Source organism: Coregonus lavaretus (assembly GCF_964263955.1).
Source record: "Coregonus lavaretus genome assembly, chromosome: 2".
NCBI lineage: Eukaryota > Metazoa > Chordata > Actinopteri > Salmoniformes > Salmonidae > Coregonus > Coregonus lavaretus.
Window position 1 is genome coordinate 22,998,796 of NC_139989.1, and position 21,409 is coordinate 23,020,204.

Here is a 21,409-nt window from a genome sequence, read left to right on the forward strand (position 1 = left end):
AGACAGTGACACCAGCAAAGCACCCCCCACCATAACACCTCCTCCTCCATGCTTTACGGTGGGAAATACACATGCAGAGATCATCCGTTCACCCACACCGTGTCTCACAAAGACACGGCGGTTGGAACCAAGAATCTCCAATTTGGACTCCAGACCAAAGCACAAATTTCCACCGGTCTAATGTCCATTGCTCATGTTTCTTGGCCCAAGCAGGTCTCTTCTTCTTATTGGTGTCCTTTAGTAGTGGTTTCTTTGCAGCAATTTGACCAAGAAGGCCTGATTCACACTGTCCCCACTGAACAGTTGATGTTGAGTTGTGTCTGTGACTTGAACTCTGTGAAGCATTTATTTGGGCTGCAATTTCTGAGGCTGGTAACTCTAATGAACTTATCCTCTGCAGCAGAGGTAACTCTGGGTCTTCCATTCCTGTGGTGGTCCTCATGAGAGCCAGTTTCATCATAACGCTTGATGGTTTTTGCGACTGCACTTGAAGAAACTTTCAAAGTTCTTGACATTTTTCGTATTGACTGACCTGCATGTCTTAAAGTAATGATGGACTGTCGTTTCTCTTTGCTTATTTGAGCTGTTCTTGCCATAATATGGTCTTGGTCTTTTACCAAATATTCTGTATACCACACCTACCTTGTCACAACACAACTGATTGGCTCAAACGCATTAAGAAGGAAAACATTTCCACAAATTCACTTTTAAGAAGGCACACCTGTTAATTGAAATGCATTCCAGGTGACTACCTCATGAAGCTGGTTGAGAGAATGCCAATACTATGCAAAGCTGTCATCAAGGCAAAGGGTGGCTATTTGAAGAATCTCAAATATAAAATATATTTTGATATGTTTAAGACTTTTTTTGTTACTACATGATTCCGTATGTGTTATTTCATAGTTTTGATGTCTTCACTATTATTCTATAATGCAGAAAATAGTAAAAATAAAGAAAAACCCTTGAATGAGTAGGTGTGTCCAAACTTTTGACTGGTAGTGTATATACACTCCTTTCTTGAAACAGTAATACAGTATAACAGCCTTTATATATATTATAGACATGTTTGCACAGTGGCAAACCTATAGGCCTTCAGTGTGTGACAGGTTCGTGATTCTGAAAGGACAGCAATCGTAATACCAGCGCACTCATGTAAGAGAGTGCACTTTTTGTAAAACACAAAGGGCCAGTGGTGTAGTGGAGGCTATACGCAGGTATAAACCGTACACCCACTTTTTTTTCAGTGGGCATTGCGTATACTCACTTTTTTTTGTTTTGTTTTTTTACTCACTTCTTAATCCCTACTGATGCATATCAAAGTAGTGGAGTGGAGTTATACAACTTATCAATGATGTAGTACAATAGCGAAATCATGCGCAAAGTAGCCTACACAATCGCAAAGCACGTGAAATATATTCACATGAGAGCAGCACACATAGCCTAGATTCATCGGAATATCATCGGCAGGCAGCAAAAGTGTGCAGCTCTCAAATGGCATGCCATTGGAGGAGTGGGTGAGTGACTGCCTTTTTCCGATCATGTCGTTTTTCAGTGGCTATACACAGCTAGAGATGCAGGTGTCACTCCAAAATGTTGCCCTAATACAGTTGCATGGCAGATGCCTTTATCTAGCTTCTGATGGCCTAGCCAATGGCTGACTTAGCTAGCTAGATTTATCTCCCAAGAGACCAGCAAAGAAAAATCCTGATTGGATCTTTTTTTCTCTTCAGTGTTAACCCTTTCCTTTCGAACAAAAACTAAAGAGATTAAATCAGAACATCATTGAAAATAATATAATTATCCTCATTATTATTATAATAATCATTATTTTATAAAATCCTTAGCTCTTCTCTGAAGGTGCAGAAGGCCCATTGTTCCCCACTGTGTTTGGGTTACTAATATTTGTAGATTGGCTTTATTTTCCCTCAGCATGCATTTCTTCACTATTTTGAATGTCTAAAGAATCCATATGTTGTTCTGAACTATGAACACAGAAATACTGGACATTTCTTATTATTGTGGTGATTTGACAAAATTGCAATCATGGTCTTGAATTGGACTCACATTTTTCTGGTCTTGACTCAGACTCGATTTGCTCCGTTCTTGGATCGGTCTCGCTTTAGGTGGTCTCAAACACAACACTGTTACACCATTTATTTAACAATCCCTTGAAAACGGCAGACAGTTGTCAATGGTTTTAGTCAGTGGTGTAAAGTACTTCAGTAAAAATACTGTAAAGTACTACTTAAGTAGTTTTTTGGGGTATCTGTACTTTACTATTTATATTTTTGCCAACGTTTACTTTTACTTCACTACATTCCTAAAGAAGATAATGTACTTTTTACTCCATACATTTTCCCTGACACCCAAAAGTACTCGTTACATTTTGACAGGAAAATGGTGCAATTCACACACTTATAAAGAGAACATCCCTGGTCATCCCTACTGCCTCTGATCTGGCGGACTCACTAAACACAAATGCTTTGTTTGTAAATTATGTTGGAGTGTGCCCCTGGCTATCCGTCAATAAAAAACAATATTTGCTTAATATAAGGAATTTGAAATGGTTTATACTTTTACTTTTGATACTTAAGTACATTTTAGCAATTCCATTTACTTTTGATAATTAAGTACAGTGGGGAAGAAAAGTATTTAGTCAGCCACCAATTGTGCAAGTTCTCCCACTTAAAAAGATGAGAGAGGCCTGTAATTTTCATCATAGGTACACGTCAACTATGACAGACAAATTGAGAAGAAAAAAATCCAGAAAATCACATTGTAGGATTTTTAATGAATTTATTTGCAAATTATGGTGGAAAATAAGTATTTGGTCACCTACAAACAAGCAAGATTTCTGGCTCTCACAGACCTGTAACTTCATCTTTAAGAGGCTCCTCTGTCCTCCACTCGTTACCTGTATTAATGGCACCTGTTTGAACTTGTTATCAGTATAACAGACACCTGTCCACAACCTCAAACAGTCACACTCCAAACTCCACTATGGCCAAGACCAAAGAGCTGTCAAAGGACACCAGAAACAAAATTGTAGACCTGCACCAGGCTGGGAAGACTAAATCTGCAATAGGTAAGCAGCTTGGTTTGAAGAAATCAACTGTGGGAGCAATTATTAGGAAATGGAAGACATACAAGACCACTGATAATCTCTCGCAAGATCTCACCCCGTGGGGTCAAAATGATCACAAGAACGTTGAGCAAAAATCCCAGAACCAAACGGAGGGACCTAGTGAATGACCTGCAGAGAGCTGGGACCAAAGTAACAAAGCCTACCATCAGTAACACACTACGCCGCCAGGGACTCAAATCCTGCAGTGCCAGACGTGTCCCCCTGCTTAAGCCAGTACATGTCCAGGCCCGTCTGAAGTTTGCTAGAGTGCATTTGGATGATCCAGAAGAGGATTGGGAGAATGTCATATGGTCAGGTGAAACCAAAAAAGAACTTTTTGGTAAAAACTCAACTCATCGTGTTTGGAGGACAAAGAATGCTGAGTTGCATCCAAAGAACACCATACCTACTGTGAAGCATGGGGGTGGAAACATCATGCTTTGGGGCTGTTTTTCTGCAAAGGGACCAGGACGACTGATCCGTGTAAAGGAAAGAATGAATGGGGCCATGTATCGTGAGATTTTGAGTGAAAACCTCCTTCCATCAGCAAGGGCATTGAAGATGAAACGTGGCTGGGTCTTTCAGCATGACATTGATCCCAAACACACCGCCCGGGCAACGAAGGAGTGCCTTCGTAAGAAGCATTTCAAGGTCCTGGAGTGGCCTAGCCAGTCTCCAGATCTCAACCCCATAGAAAATCTTTGGAGGGAGTTGAAAGTCCGTGTTGCCCAGCGACAGCCCCAAAACATCACTGCTCTAGAGGAGATCTGCATGGAGGAATGGGCCAAAATACCAGCAACAGTGTGTGAAAACCTTGTGAAGACTTACAGAAAACATTTGACCTGTGTCATTGCCAACAAAGGGTATATAACAAAGTATTGAGAAACTTTTGTTATTGACCAAATACTTATTTTCCACCATAATTTGCAAATAAATTCATTAAAAATCCTACAATGTGATTTTCTGGATTGTCTGTCATAGTTGACGTGTACCTATGATGAAAATTACAGGCCTCTCTCATCTTTTTAAGTGGGAGAACTTGCACAATTGGTGGCTGACTAAATACTTTTTTTCCCCACTGTATATTTAAAACCAAATACTTTTAGACTTTTACTCAAGTAGTATTTTACTGGGTGACTCACTTTTACTCTAGTCATTTTCTATTAAGGTATCTTTACTTTTACTCAAGTATGACAATTGAGTACTTTTTCCACCACTGGTTTTAGTGGAGCTGCGCTGCACCTTAGCACCTTAGTGACATTTTATTGATAACGACCTATAGAATAGTAGCCTGTTTCGGCCCATTCAATGTGTGTGGAATTTAAATGGAATGTACCATTCTGAGAAATAGCACATTCCCAATCATCCTACCTCTAAGATTATCTTGGCTCCTCTTGGGTCTTTGAGATTTACAGCAACGCTCTACAAACAAAATCAATACATTGTTAAACATAAACTCAAATATTGATGATGGTATACACAACTTAAGTGTATTTGTTTAGTTGTCACAAAATATATTCTGGCAAAACTCAAATACATCAGATAAAGCAAATGGTGAAGTAAAGCAAATAATAGCAACTTTCAATGTGATAATACAGGATAGACACTACTACTTGTACATGTAACTGATGTGATCTAGTGAGCTGTGTACGCTAGTTATAGTAGAGTTAGTAGAGTTACCACCCATGACTGTATTTGTTAGTGACAGAGACATGGTTGTTGAATTTCATCCCTTTTAAGTCCTGTGGCCTTCACCGAGTGAGTTCCTAGGCGAAAGCTGTCATTACAATTTAACTTTGACAATACATTACATACAGTATATCATAAGGCCTTACTTTGATGGCCTAGTTTTACCCTAACACAGTGGTGTTAGGAAACTGGTTTACAGGCTACATCAGGCCTGCAAGTCACATTATGCTGGCTTGCAAAGTGATGTGCAATTTCTATTGGAATCCAGACAGAGTTAGGACATCCAACATTTGGAATTGTATTCACCTGCAATCAGAATGATTGTCATGGTTAGAACAATGGAGAAAGGAGACTACCTAAACCATTTAAACTGGAACAACCATTTCAGTAACAGGTGCAATAAATCTAACTGATTGGATTAGTTTAGAAAAGGGTATGTTATTTTTTTTGTGTAGCTTAAGAAAAGGTCCAATGCAGCCGTTTTTATCTCAATATCAAATAATTTTTGGGTAACAATTAAGTACAGCTGAAGTCGGAAGTTTACATACACTTAGGTTGGAGTCATTAAAACTCGTTTTTCAACCACTCCACAATTTCTTGTTAACAAACTATAGTTTTGGCAAGTCGGTTAGGACATCTACTTTGTGCATGACACAAGTAATTTTTCCAACAATTGTTTACAGACAGATTATTTCACTTATAATTCACTGTATCACAATTCTAACTCCTGAGTGGCGCAGTGGTCTAAGGCACTGCATCACAGTGCTAACTGTGCCACTAGAGATCCTGGTTCGAATCCAGGCTCTGTCGCAGCCGGCCGCGACCGGGAGACTCATGGGCGGCGCACAATTGGTCCAGGGTAGGGGAGGGAATGGCCGGCAGGGATGTAGCTCAGTTGATAGAGCATGGCGTTTGCAACGCCAGGGTTGTGGGTTCGATTCCCACGGGGGGCCAGTATAAAAAAATATATATATATATATATATGTATTCACTAACTGTAAGTCGCTCTGGATAAGAGCGTCTGCTAAATGACTAAAATGTACATGTAATTCCAGTGGGTCAGAAGTTTACATACACTAAGTTGACTGTGCCTTTAAACAGCTTGGAAAATTCCAGAAAATGATGTCATGGCTTTAAAGCTTCTGATAGGCTAATTGACATAATTTGAGTCAAGGCCTACCTTCAAACTCAGTGCCTCTTTGCTTGACATCATGGGAAAATCAAAAGAAATCAGCCTAGACCTCTGGGCTGTTTGACTATCATTATGTTTGGAGGACAAAGGGGGAAGGTTGCAAGCCGAAGACCACCATCCCAACCGTGAAGCACGGGGGTGGCAGCATCATGCTGTGGGGGTGCTTTGCTGCAGGAGGGACTGGTGCACTTCACAAAACAGATGGCATCATGAGGAAGGAAAATTATGTGGATATATTGAAGCAATATCTCAAGACATCAGTCAGGAAGTTAAAGCTTGGTCGCAAATGGGTCTTCCAAATGGACAATGACCCCAATCATACTTCCAAAGTTGTGGCAAAATGGCTAAAGGACTACAAAGTCAAGGTATTGGAGTGGCCATCACAAAGCCCTGACCTCAATCCTATAGAAAATGTGTGGGCAGAACTGAAAAAGCGTGTGCGAGCAAGGAGGCCTACAAACCTGACTCAGTTACACCAGCTCTGTTAGGAGGAATGGGCCAAAATTCACCCAACTTTGTGGGAAGCTTATGGAAGGCTACCTGAAACGTTTGACCCAAGTTAAACAATGTAAAGGCAATGCTACCAAATACTAATTGAGTGTATGTAAACTTCTGACCCACTGGGAATGTTATTGAAATGTTCCGTATTGACTGACCTTCATGTCTTAAAGTAATGATGGACTGTTGTTTCCCCCCCACCTTGTCACAACACAACTGATTGGCTCAAACGCATTAAGAAGGAAAGAAATTCCACAAATGAACTTTTAAGAAGGCACACCTGTTAATTGAAATGTATTCCAGGTGACTACCTCATGAAGCTGGTTGAGAGTGTGCAAAGCTGTCATCAAGGCAAAGGGTGGCTATTTGAAGAATCTCAAATACACTGCTCAAAAAAATAAAGGGAACACTAAAAGAACACATCCTAGATCTGAATGAATGAAATATTCTTATTAAATACTTTTTTCTTTACATAGTTGAATGTGCTGACAACAAAATCACACAAAAATTATCAATGGAAATCAAATTTATCAACCCATGGAGGTCTGGATTTGGAGTCACCTTCAAAATTAAAGTGGAAAACCACACTACAGGCTGATCCAACTTTGATGTAATGTCCTTAAAACAAGTCAAAATGAGGCTCAGTAGTGTGTGTGGCCTCCACGTGCCTGTATGACCTCCCTACAACGCCTGGGCATGCTCCTGATGAGGTGGCGGATGGTCTCCTGAGGGATCTCCTCCCAGACCTGGACTAAAGCATCCGCCAACTCCTGGAGAGTCTGTGGTGCAACGTGGCGTTGGTGGATGGAGCGAGACATGATGTCCCAGATGTGCTCAATTGGATTCAGGTCTGGGGAACGGGCGGGCCAGTCTATAGCATCAATGCCTTCCTCTTGCAGGAACAGCTGACACACTCCAGCCACATGAGGTCTAGCATTGTCTTGCATTAGGAGGAACCCAGGGCCAACCGCACCAGCATATGGTCTCACAAGGGGTCTGAGGATCTCATCTCGGTACCTAATTTACATTTTACATTTACATTACATTTTAGTCATTTAGCAGACGCTCTTATCCAGAGCGACTTACAGTTAGTGAATACATATATTTTTTTTTTATACTGGCCCCCCGTGGGAATCAAACCCACAACCCTGGCATTGCAAACGCCATGCTCTATCAACTGAGCTACATCCCTGCCGGCCATTCCCTCCCCTACCCTGGACGACGCTGGGCCAATTGTGCGCCGCCCATGAGTCTCCCGGTCGCGGCCGGCTGCGACAGAGCCTGGATTCGAACCAGGATCTCTAGTGGCACAGTTAGCACTGCGATGCAGTGCCTTAGACCACTGCGCCACTCTGTCAGGTTACCTCTGGCAGTCAGGCTACCTCTGGTGAGCACATGGAGGGCTGTGCGGCCCCCCCAAAGAAATGCCACCCCACACCATGACCAAACCGGTCATGCTGGAGGATGTTGCAGTCAGCAGAATGTTCTCCACGGCGTCTCCAGACTCTGTCACGTCTGTCACGTGCTCAGTGTGAACCTGCTTTCATCTGTGAAGAGCACAGGGCGCCAGTGGCGAATTTGCCAATCTTGGTGTTCTCTGGCAAATGCCAAACGTCCTGCACGGTGTTGGGCTGTAAGCACAACCCCCACCTGTGGACGTCGGGCCCTCATACCACCCTCATGGAGTCTGTTTCTGACCGTTTGAGCAGACACATGCACATTTGTGGCCTGCTGGAGGTCATTTTGCAGAGCTCTGGCAGTGCTCCTCCTGCTCCTCCTTGCACAAAGGCGGAGGTAGCAGTCCTGCTGCTGGGTTGTTGCCCTCCTACGGCCTCCTCCACGTCTCCTGATGTACTGGCCTGTCTCCTGGTAGCGCCTCCATGCTCTGGACACTACGCTGACAGACACAGCAAACCTTCTTGCCACAGCTCGCATTGATGTGCCATCCTGGATGAGCTGCACTACCTGAGCCACTTGTGTGGGTTGTAGACTCCGTCTCATGCTACCACTAGAGTGAAAGCACCGCCAGCATTCAAAAGTGACCAAAACATCAGCCAGGAAGCATAGGAACTGAGAAGTGGTCTGTGGTCACCAACTGCAAAACCAGTCCTTTATTGGGGGTGTCTTGCTAATTGCCTATAATTTCCACCTGTTGTCTATTCCATTTGCACAAAAGCATGTGAAATTTATTGTCAATCAGTGTTGCTTCCTAAGTGGACAGTTTGATTTCACAGAAGTGTGATTGACTTGGAGTTACATTGTGTTGTTTAAGTGTTCCCTTTATTTTTATGAGCAGTGTATAAAATATATTTTGATTTGTTTAACACTTTTTTGGTTACTACATGATTCCATATGTGTTATGTCATAGTTTTGATGTCTTCACTATTATTCTACAATGTAAAAAATTGTAAAAATTAAGAAAAACCCTTGAATGAGTAGTGTGTCCAAACTTTTGACTGGTAGTGTAGGTCAAGAAGATACGATACACTATATTGTTCATTGACATGGAGATTCATTTTGTGGCGTCAGCAAACAAATACAACACAATATATTACATGCAGACACAGTACGGAAAACTGGAAAGTTCGTACACAAGTCACACGTTTACATTTTAACATATTCAAAGTCTCTGCGGCCTACTGTCCAATCGTGTATTGGGCCTGCATCTGTCCTATGTCCCACTGTTTAAACAGCCTGATGGCAGAACTCACTCTTTCGATAGAATACAGTGTGTAACATAAGTATTGACCCCCCTTGGATTTGTTCACATTTTGTTACATTAAAGTGGGATTGTAATTCATTTAATTGTGTTTTTTTATGTGGAAGAAAATTTCAACAAAACAAATCCCATACCTTGATTAGATAAGAAAGTCAAAAGTATTAGGATAGTGACCATTTAAAAAAGATTTTTGGCTCTGTACTCCAGCACTTTGGATTTGAAATGACACAATGACTAATGATACAATGACTATTACGGATCATCCTGAATTAATTGTGAATAATGTTGAGTGACGAAGTTAGATGCACAAATATCATACCCCTAAAAAAAATGCTAACCTCCCATTATTGTAATGCATGTCTTGGAGGTATGATATTTGTGCGTCTAACTTTATCTCTGATCATTATTCAAGATTCATTCAGAAATTTCTAAACGGTTCACCCGATATGGATAAAAATACCCTCAAATTAAGGCTGACAGTCTGCACATTAACCACATAGTCATTGTATATTTTCAAATCCAAAGTGCTGGAGTACAGAGCCAAAACAACAAAATGGTCACTGTCCCAACACTTTTAGAGCTCACTGGACATGTTAGAAACACCTTTGGCAGTGATTACAGCTGTGAGTCTTCTTGGTAAGTCTCTAAGAGCCTTGCACACCTGGATTGTGCAATATTTGTCCATTATTATTTTCAAAATTATTCAAGCTCTGTCAAGGTGTTAGATCATGGCTAGACAGCAATTTTCAAGTCTTGCCATATATTTTCAAGCAGGTTTCAGTCAAAACTGTAACTTGGCCACTCAGGAACATTCACTGTCTTCTTGGTAAGCAACTCCAGTGTAGATTTGGCCTTGTGTTGTAGGTTATTGTCCTGCTGAATGGACAGGTTTTCCTCTAGGATTTTGCCTGTGCTTAGCGCCATCCTGAAAAACCCCTCAGCATACCCATACCATGATGCAGCCACCACCATGCTTGAAAATAATGAGACAGTTACTCAGTGATGTAAAGGTCCTAAATGATGTCACCACTGCCCTTGATTCTAAGCAATGTTGTGCTGCTATTTTTATTGACTTGGCCAAAGCTTTTGATACGGTAGACCATTCCATTCTTGTGGGTTGACTAAGGAGTATTGGTGTCTCTAAGGGGTCTTTGGCCTGGTTTGCCAACTACCTCTCTCAGAGTGTGCAATGTGTAAAGTCAGAACATATGCGGTCTCAGCCACTACCTGTCACCAAGGGAGTACCCAAAGGCTCAATCCTAGACCCCACGCTCTTCTCAATTTACATCAACATAGCTCAAGCAGTAGGAAGCGCACTCATCCATTTATATGCAGATGATACAGTCTTATACTCAGCTGGCCCCTCCCCGGTTTTGTGTTAAACACTCTACAACAAAGCTTTATCTGCCCTTAACCTTGTTCTGAACACCTCCAAAACAAAGGTCATTAATCACACCCCCACCAGTGTGATTACTACCTCTGAGGGTTTAGAGCTTGAGGTAGTCACCTCATACAAGTACTTGGGAGTATGGCTAGAAGGTACACTGTCCTTCTATCAGCACATATCCAAGCTGCAGGCTAAGGTTACATCTAGACATGGTTACCTCTATCATAATCGCTCCTCTTTCACCCCAGCTGCCAAACTAACCCTGATTCAGATGACCATTCTACCCATGCTAGATTACGGAGATTTATAGATCGGCAGGTAAGGCTGCTCTAGAGTTGCTAGATGTTCTTTACCATTCGGCCATCAGATTTGCTTCCAATACTTCTTATAGGACACATCACTGCACTCTATACTCCTCTGTAAACTGGCCATCTCCGTATACCCGGCACAAGACCCACTGGTTGATGCTTATTTATAAAAACCTCTTAGGCCTCACTCCCCCCTATTGGAGATACCTACTGCAACCCTCATCCCCCACATACAACAATCCATTCTGCCTGTCAAATTCTGTTAAAGGTCCCCAAAGCACACACATCCCCCGGTCGCTCCTCTTTTCAGTTCGCTGCAGCTAGCGACTGGAACGAGCTGAAAAGAAAATACTTAAACTGGACAGTTTTATCTCCAGCTCTACATTCAAAGACTCAATCATGGACACTCTTAAAGACACTTGTGGCTGCTTCTCGTGATGTATTGTTGGCTCTACCTTTTTGCCCTTCGTGCTGTTGTGTGTGCCTAACAATGTTTGTACCAGGTTTGTGCTGCTACCATATTGTGCTGCTGCCATGTTGCTACCATGCTGTGTTGCTGTCTTAGGTCTATCTTTATGTTGTCTGTCTCTATTTTTAATCCCCCGTCCCCGCAGGAGGCCTTTTGCCTCTTGGTAGGCCGTCATTGTAAGTAAGAATTTGTTCTTAATTGACTTGCCTAGTTAAATAAAAGGTTAAGTAAATAAAAAATTGTGTTGGATTTGCCTCAAACATAAGGCTTAGCATTTAGGCAAAAAAGTTGATTCCTTTGCAGTATTACTTTAGTGCCTTTAAATATTTATATTCTGTATATTTGTATTCTTCTTTTCCCTCTGTTATTTAGGTCATTATCTATCATTACAATGTTGTTGATCCATCCTCAGTTCTCCCTTCACAGCCATTGAACTTTAGCTGTTTTAAAGTCACCAATGGCCTCATGGTGACATCCATGAGCAGTTTTCCTCCTGTCCTGCAGCTCAGTTCAGAAGGACAACTGTATCTTTGTTGTGTCTGGGTGGTTTAATACATCATCATTATTAACTTGACCATACTTAAAGAGATATTCAATGTCTGATTTGTTATTGTTACCCATCTACCAATCACTGCCCTTCTTTATGAGGCTTTCAAAAAGCTCCCTGGTCTTTGTAGTTGAATCTGTGCTTGAAGTTCAATACTTGACTGAGGGACCTTACATTTGTTGTATGTATGGGGGACAGAGAAAGGGATAGTGATTAAAACATGTGAACCCCTATTATTTCACACAGAGTGAGTACATGTAACTTATATGATTTGTTAAGCCAAATCATTGGGGACCTCCATTTTACTCCTGAACTGATTTAGGCTTGCCTAAAAGAAAAAAAGGGGCAAATACGTTTGCAACAACAATATGTTATTTAATTTATTAACATATGTAGAATTGTCTTTTCACTGTGATATTATGGAGTATTGTGTATCGTGTAAATCCATAAAAAATCATTGATAAAATGAATTGATACCCACTGTATGTACCTTCTTGTTTCTGTTGACACTGAGAAAATAAGCACTCTCATCACCAACAAACGGAGGTCCCCATGATCTGGTGTCATCCCCAGCACCTGCCAGAAATGATCACTATTCAGAAAAATACTATTTCTAATCATTTCAAATACTTTCGCTTGATTGAGGTTTCCTGGTGCAATGGAACCAACATAATTGCTTCAAAACTGAATTGAACCCAGGTCTGATGGATTTCACTATAATTACATTTCATTACATTATTAAGATGCCAGTGAAACATTGGACAATGGTCACCATTACCCGTGTTGAGGAAAGTTCCAAATCCTTCTCCAACTTAAAATGCATCCTTCCTTCCACCCTTCTTTTAGGTTGTCGCTGATCTGACATAACATGATTGGGTAGCACTTTATAATAACTCCATATAATAAAGCATTTAATGGATTTATTAGTAAATCGTTTATTAATCATTTATTAATCATTACTCCATTCATAAGATGTTTAATATAGGTCCTTATAAACTTTTTGCGTGGCCTCATCTAAAGTGTGGGCCATTTATACTATAAATGTTTTGTGTGTAATTTTTCACAAAAAGATGGACATGCCATTGGTAGACATTCCAGCAGTACCTGATGCTCTTTAATGTCTCAAAATAGCCTCAATGGTAAAATAATATGCACACAACACAAGATGTTAAAGAGCGACTGCCCCTAAAAAGCAACTTCTAGTTTTCAAAATCAGAGTCAGAAACATTTATTCTAGTGTCAAAATGTACTACAAAGTGTAAATAGGATAATTTTGGTAATAAAGTCAGTCTCGTCCAAAACTGAGATTTGTGAGATGTTACGGAATGAAGGGTACGGTTTTTCTTGGGTTGGGTTTATTTTAATTCTGCCCACATCTGGAAGCACCCAAGTAATCATAAATTTGGAGTGCAGCTGCATGCGACACCATCGTAATGCCCACAGTCAATTTGGTTGGACATTCGATATCCCTATGGTTCTAGTTAGGGACCATCATTAAATGATACAATGTACATGGGACAATATTTTTAAAATGTCAATAGCTACACATTTCAATGACTTAAAAACCTCTATAACCTCTATAAATTGTAAAAGTTCATATACAAATATTGAAAGCATTTAATGCGACAACTAAAAAATTAAATATCAAAATATTGTCCCATTTACATAGTGTAATTGACGGTCCCCAACTAGCCCCAGAGATATGCTATCCAATGTCAAACCAACTTTGCCATGGTTGCACACCAGCTGGCTGAAGCTAATTGGTGAAAGAAGTTGGCTAGCACTAGCTAGCCTAGGCGACTTCAAGACACACAATCTGGTTAGTCTGTTTCGAGTTATCTAGATGGGTGAGTGACTGTAACTGTGTAATGTTATTAAACATCTTATGAATCATTATTAAATACTTTAAAAGTTCTTTAGAAATGTGTGAATAACTAGGTTACTAACATTTACAAATGTGGGAGAAATAAAGAAATTATGAATAAACAATTTACTAATCCATTATAAATGCTTTATTACTTGGAGTTATTATAAAGGGCTACTCATGATTGGTGAAAACAACGCAGTGGAAGCCTTGCTTTCACCTATCAAATTATGTTACATCAGTGATTACTTTGAGGAAGGATGCATTGTACATGTAAGAGCATTCCAACAGGGCCTTTAAAATATTCACAAACCTTCATGAAGTAGGTTCCCATTAGTCTTACACAGCAGTGACACCATGTGGCTGCTGATTGTCAGAGCCACAGACAACAGAAAAACTTCAACAAATACTCTAGTCTAGGATAGTGTCAAAGTTGCAAGTGACCCCCTTTTGTAACTGCACGTTTACATTTTCCACGGCAACAGTCAATATTTTTCCAAACCCTTACAGAATGTAACACTGAATTTGTCTCATCACTTGCCTGGTCTCTCGACTTTGATAATCTCAGCACCCAGGTCTCCCAGTATCATTGTTGCAAATGGGCCAGCCAGGACCCTGCAAAAAAAAAAAGAGAATAGATCATGCACACACACACACACACACACACACACACACACACACACACAAAGACAACCACCTCTCTAACCTCAAGGCTGACAGATAACAAGGGAAGAAAAATAAATGATATTGGATAATAGAAAGAGGAAAGAAAGAGTAAGCTATGTGAATATACCTTGTGAGGTCTAGGACTTTAACGCCATCCAGTGGTCGAACATTCTCTCCTGTGTCAGACAAATAGAGTGGTTAGACTAGTATAGCACCGGGTGCATAATAACTTGCAACATTAGAGCCTGTTGGTGGGCTATTTGCCTTGACGACAATAAAGCACTTCAAGGTAGGCCTAAGACTTAGGCCGGGATTCAATCTGAAACCAGGCTATAGCGCACTTGACATTTAAAGATAATTTTCAATTCAGCCAACATTTGCAGTTTACCTTGAATGCGATCTCAGCGAACACGATAACATTGCCTTTAAAATCTGCATTGTTTACAAGCATGATCGGATGAATCCCGGCCTTAGGAAGTGAAGCCACATTTTCCAGGTCGACCCCTCAATCTTCCCCTATAGCCACTCGGAGATCAAACAACGGCATCAGTAAAGTCACCAACTGACTAACCACCTGGATAATGCACAGCTGCATTTTGTGCAAGAACCCTCAACATTGTATATTGCAGGGGTGAGGTAGGAAGTACACATTGGAATTAAGTGCTAGCTGTGCCACTAGAGATCCAGGCTCTGTCATAGCTGGCCGCGACCGGGAGACCCATGGGGCGGCGCACAATTGGCCCAGCGTCGTCCAGTGTAGGGGAAGGAATGGCCGGCAGGGATGTAGCTCAGTTGGTAGAGCATGGCGTTTGCAACGCCAGGGTTGTGGGTTCGTTGCCCATGGGGGGCCAGTATGAAAAAATATATATATATACAGTGAGGGAAAAAAGTATTTGATCCCCTGCTGATTTTGTACGTTTGCCCACTGACAAAGAAATGATCAGTCTATAATTTTAATGGTAGGTTTATTTGAACCGTGAGAGAAAGAATAACAACAACAAAAATCCAGAAAAACGCATTTAAAAAATGTTATAAATTGATTTGGATTTTAATGAGGGAAATAAGTATTTGACCCTCTCTCAATCAGAAAGATTTCTGGCTCCCTGGTGTCTTTTATACAGGTAACGAGCTGAGATTAGGAGCACACTCTTAAAGGGAGTGCTCCTAATCTCAGCTTGTTGCCTGTATAAAAGAGCCCTGTACACAGAAGCAATCAATCAATCAGATTCCAAACTCTCCAAGGCCAAGACCAAAGAGCTCTCTAAGGATGTCAGGGACAAGATTGTAGACCTACACAAGGCTGGAATGGGCTACAAAACCATCACCAAGCAGCTTGGTGAGGAGGTGACAACAGTTGGTGCGATTATTAATAACTGTCAATCTCCCTCGGCCTGGGGCTCCATGCAAGATCTCACCTCGTGGAGGTACAATGATCATGAGAACGGTGAGGAATCAGCCCAGAACTACACGGGAGGATCGTGTCAATGATCTCAAGGCAGGTGGGACCATAGTCACCAAGAAAACAATTGGTAACACACTACGCCGTGAAGTTTGCCAATGAACATCTGAATGATTCAGAGGAGAACTGGGTGAAAGTGTTGTGGTCAGATGAGACCAAAATCGAGCTCTTTGGCATCAACTCAACTCGCCATGTTTGGAGGAGGAGCAATGCTGCCTATGACCCCAAGAACACCATCCCCACCGTCACACATGGAGATGGAAACATTATGATTTGGGGGTGTTTTTCTGCTAAGGGGACAGGACAACTTCACCGCATTAAAGGGACGATGGACGGGGCCTTGTACCGTCAAATCTTGGGTGAGAACCTCCTTCCCTCAGCCAGGGCATTGAAAATGGGTCGTGGATGGGTATTCCAGCATGACAATGACCCAAAACACACTGCCAAGGCAACAAAGGAGTGGCTCAAGAAGAAGCACATTAAGGTCCTGGAGTGGCCTAGCCTGTGGATCTGTGGAAAATCTGTGGAGGGAGCTGAAGGTTCGAGTTGCCAAACGTCAGCCTCAAAACCTTAATGACTTGGAGAAGATCTGCAAAGAGGAGTGGAACAAAATCCTTCCTGAGATATGTGCAAACCTGGTGGCCAACTACAAAAAACGTCTGACCTCTGTGATTGCCAACAAGGGTTTTGCCACCAAGTACTAAGTCATGTTTTGCAGAGGGATCAAATACTTATTTCCCTCATTAAAATGCAAATCAATTTATAACATTTTTGATATGCGTTTCTCAGGATTTTTTTGTTGTTATTCTGTCTCTCACTGTTCAAATAAACCTACCATTAAAATTATAGATTGATCATGTCTTTGTCAGTGGTCAAACATACAAAATCAGCAGGGGATCAAATACTTTTTCCCCTCACTGTATATACATTATTTTATATATATAATAATGTATGTACTCACTAACTGTAAGTCGCTCTGGATAAGAGCGTCTGCTAAATGACTAAAATGTAAATGTAAGGTATGATTAGGTGCTATAACTATATAGGCCTAAGTAGAGAAATGAATTAACACTTTAACTACGGTCTAAAATAGGCCTATGTCATAAGTGGTCATGAATGGACGTTGATGTCTATGACAGGTTTTATAAGGCCTTCATGAAGTGTAAGGGCCCGGTCGAAATGTACACAATTATTACTCTAAGGAAAATGGGGGAGGGTCATGCTTTTTCAATTTCACTCGGGCAGGGTTTAGTAAAAAAATATACACTACAGGTCAAAAGTTCTAGAACACCTACTCAATCAAGGGTTTCTTAATTTTTACTATTTTCTACATTGTAGAATAATAGTGAAGACATCAAACCTATTGAATAACTCATATGGAAATCATGTAGTAACCAAAAAAGTGTTAAACAAATCAAAATATATTTTATATTTGAGATTCTTCAAATAGCCACCCTTTGCCTTGATGACAGCTTTGCACACTCTTGGCATTCTCTCAACCAGCTTCATGAGGTAGTCACCTGGAATGCATTTAAATTAACAGGTGGGCCTTCTTAAAAATTAAATTTGTGGAATTTCTTTCCTCCTTAATGCGTTTGAGCCAATCAGTGTGAAAAGGTAGGGGGGTATACAGAAGATAGCCCTATTTGGTAAAAGACCAAGTCCATATTATGGCAAGAACAGCTCAAATAAGCAAAGAGAAACGACAGTACATCATTACTTTAAGACATGAAGGTCAGTCAATACAGAACATTTCAAGAACTTTGAAAGTTTCTTCAAGTGCAGTCGCAAACACCATCAAGCACTATGATGAAACTAGATCTAATGAGGACCGCCACAGGAATGGAAGACCCAGAGTTACCTCTGCCGCAGAGGATAAGTTCATTAGAGTTACCAGCCTCAGAAATTGCAGCTCAAATAAATGCTTCACAGAGTTCAAGTAACAGACACATCTCAACATCAACTGTTCAAATCAAAATCAAATCAAATTTTATTTGCCACATGCGCCGAATACAACAGGTGTAGACATTACAGTGAAATGCTTACTTACAGCCCTTAACCAACAATGCATTTATTTCTTAATAAAAAAGTAAAATAAAACAACAACAACAGTGTTGAGAGAAAAAGAGCAGAAGTAAAATAAAATAATAGTAGGGAGGCTATATATAGGGGGGGTACAGGTGCAGAGTCAATGTGCGGGGTGAGGTAATATGTACATGTGGGTAGAGTTAAAGTGACTATGCATAAATAATTAACACAGTAGCAGCAGCATAAAAAGATGGGGTGGGGGTGCAAATAGTCCAGGTAGCCATGATTAGCTGTTCAGGAGTCTTATGGCTTGGGGGTAGAAGCTGTTGAGAAGCCTTTTGGACATAGACTTGGCGCTCCGGTACCGCTTGCCGTGCGGTAGCAGAGAGAACAAACAGTCTATGACTAGGGTGGCTGGAGTCTTTGACAATTTTGAGGGCCTTCCTCTGACACCGCCTGGTATAGAGGTCCTGGATGGCAGGAAGCTTGGCCCCAGTGATGTACTGGGCCGTACGCACTACCCTCTGTAGTGCCTTGCGGTCGGAGGCCGAGCAGTTGCCATACCAGGCGGTGATGCAACCAGTCAGGATGCTCTCGATGGTGCAGCTGTATAACTTTTTGAGGAGACTGTGTGAATCAGGCCTTCATGGTCGATTTGATGCAAAGAAACCACTACTAAAGGACACCAATAAGAAGAAGAGACTTGATTGGTCCAAGAAACACGAGCAATGGACATTAGACCGGTGGAAATTTGTCCTTTGGTCTGGAGTACAAATTTGAGATTTTTGGTTCCAACCGCCGTGTCTTTGTGAGACGTGGTGTGGGTGAACGGATGATCTCTGCATGTGTATTCCCCACCGTAAAGCATGGAGGAGGAGGAGTTATGGTACGGGGGTGCTTTGCTGGTGACACTGTCTGTGATTTATTTTGAATTCAAGGCACACTTAACCAGCATGGCTACCACAGCATTCTGCAGCGATACGCCATCCCATCTGGTTTGGGCTTAGTGGGACTATCATTTGTTTTTCAACAGGACAATGACCCAACACACCTCCAGGCTGTGTAAGGGCTATTTTACCAAGAAGGATAGTGATGGAGTGCTGCAGCAGATGACCTGGCCTCCACAATCCCCCGACCTCAACCAAATTGAGATGGTTTGGGATGAGTCGGACCACAGAGTGAAGGAAAAGCAGCCAACAAGTGCTCAGCATATGTGGGAACTCCTTCAAGACTGTTGGAAAAGCATTCCAGGTGAAGCTGGTTGAGAGAATGCCAAGAGTGTGCAAAGCTGTCATCAAGGCAAAGGGTGGCTATTTGAAGAATCTCAAATATAAATATATTTTGATTTGTTTAACACTTTTTGGGTTACTACATAATAATATAATAATAATAAGCCATTTAGCAGACACTATTATCCAAAGCGACTTACAGTCATGTGTGCATACATTTTTACGTATGGGTGGTCCCAGGGATCGAACCCACTACCCTGGCGTTACAAGCGCCATGCTCTACCAATTGAGCTACAGAGGACCATATGATTCCATATGTGTTATTTCATAGTTTTGATGTCTTCACTATTATTCTACAATGTAGAAAATAGTAAAAATAAAGAAAAACCCTTAAATGAGTAGGTGTTCTAAAACTTTTGACCGTTAGTGTATATAGGAGAAACTGAATGCATCACTTTTTGTTTTAATTTATACAACGGTTGGGTCTAATCTTGAATGCTGATTGGTTCCAGCCGGTGTCTATTCCACAAGTTACCACCGGCTAAATCTATGACGTTAAAATGCATATTTACTCTGTTCCATCTGACTGCACAATCCACGGTCTCATCAGCCCAGCCACTAGATAACACAGACATAGTCAGAACAGCTTTCCCAGTTTGACAACAGATGCCGCTCCGGCGGGAGAAATCAATAGGCGAATATCACAGCCAATCACAACACTGGCGGGTAAGTAATACTGTGAAACTCTATCATTCCACTGTTTGCGCCATATTATGGACATTTTCAGAAATTACAATGCAAAAATTCAACAACCAAAACTCCTGTGTAGCACCATTAAAATAACTGCGAGAAAGCAGTGCTCGGCGAGCTGGGGCGAAGGACACTGTGTGCCGTGTCCTAGCTAGCTAGCAGACTCAATGGTAGTGGGCACGGCATGTAGTAAACGTGGTCTGCAGATAGACTCTACTCATATGTCTATAAACTCTGGATCACTGACAGGGGGCTCTGTATTGAAGCCCCCACACAGCCATCTTGGTACTCCTCAATTGTAAAAATTATTTGGGAAGCTATAGAAATGCATTTATTAATGTCTACATTCATTTGACACATTTATTATATTACAGACACCTTAATGCATACTTTTAAATTATAATATGTGAGCTAAACATACAAATATATATATTTTTTAATCCTTAAAGTATTTTATTTTTTTGGTACTAATGTTACTGTGCCCACTACAACAACAAAAATAATTGAATACATATAATTTTGTCAATGGCCAATACATAGCATCAGCAATCCAGGGTTTATATACATAATTGGTTTTGCCCCATAGTTGCGCACGCGTCGGTTTTGTTGGTAATTTAAACTCTTAGCCTGGGGTGTAATCGTTACTCCGAAAAGTTTTCTATTGGACAGATTCAGGTAGGTCCCGCCCTATTTGCTAAACCTGTCCAATAGAAACGCTAGGTTGTTGCAAAACGTTGGAGTAATGATTACGCCCCTACATTAGGAACATAGTCCTAGGTCATCAACATTGAATGAAAGGCCGACCAGTTTTTGTACACTACACAATGTCAAATCTTTTCTCATGGTGTTTAGACCCTACTTTGATAAGGATATCCAACCATTTGATAATTGCTGAATAGCAGCATACTATCGCCGAGAAGTTTAGTGACACATTAATTCGCTATCATACTTATAGGCAAGTTAACAAGAAAACGAGACTTCAGCTCAAATACCTGGCTGTGTGCTGGAAAGCAGCCGTCTGAGATTAGCGCGACTACTTTGATGTTGTCGAAAAAGACAGGGTTGAATCCCGCTTGCCAAGAGTCGAACAAATGCACCGCACTTGAAGCATGTTGGTGTCCTCAACATGTTTTTGGAGTCTTTATTTAGAGCAATGTCAGTGTCGGGGGTGGTACGCCTACACTAGCCTATCAGAAGGCATTGAATAGCCCTGCCTCCTCTTGGGTGCGTTCAGGATACACTACTCGTACCAGCACAATACCATTTCATATTGAAGAGGTGGGGTGGAAAGACCGTTTTTTAAATTATTGTCTAATTTCTTAATTCAGTAATGTTTGATGATGTCTAGTGCTGTAGGTATAAGACAATCACAGACAGCAAGAAAAGGACTGTGACAGGGTCCACGCCTTGGTTCTACTTCCCCCACATGGATAGGGTACTAGGGGGTAACCAGCCCGCCCTAAGAACAAAATGTCTAATT

At 41.2% G+C, this 21,409-nt stretch overlaps 1 protein-coding gene across 4 annotated transcripts in view; it reads right to left on the bottom strand.

Annotated features, from left to right (window-relative positions):
* The window catches only part of sugct (succinyl-CoA:glutarate-CoA transferase), a 237,238-nt gene extending 216,148 nt beyond the window's left edge, over positions 1–21,090 (bottom strand). For 3 of the 4 annotated variants that reach the window (XM_084147019.1, XM_084147018.1, XM_084147020.1), the window contains exons 1-5: positions 20,922–21,090; positions 14,591–14,639; positions 14,339–14,412; positions 12,424–12,509; positions 4,496–4,546 (exon numbers count right to left, since the gene is read on the bottom strand). In XM_084147019.1, coding sequence (XP_084003145.1) covers positions 4,496–4,546; positions 12,424–12,509; positions 14,339–14,412; positions 14,591–14,639; positions 20,922–21,057 — 396 coding nt within the window. In that variant the 5' untranslated portion in view covers positions 21,058–21,090. The remainder of the gene's footprint in view (positions 1–4,495; positions 4,547–12,423; positions 12,510–14,338; positions 14,413–14,590; positions 14,640–20,921) is intronic. The other variant, XM_084147021.1, reaches the window with a different exon arrangement.
* Positions 21,091–21,409: the final 319 nt, after the last annotated feature.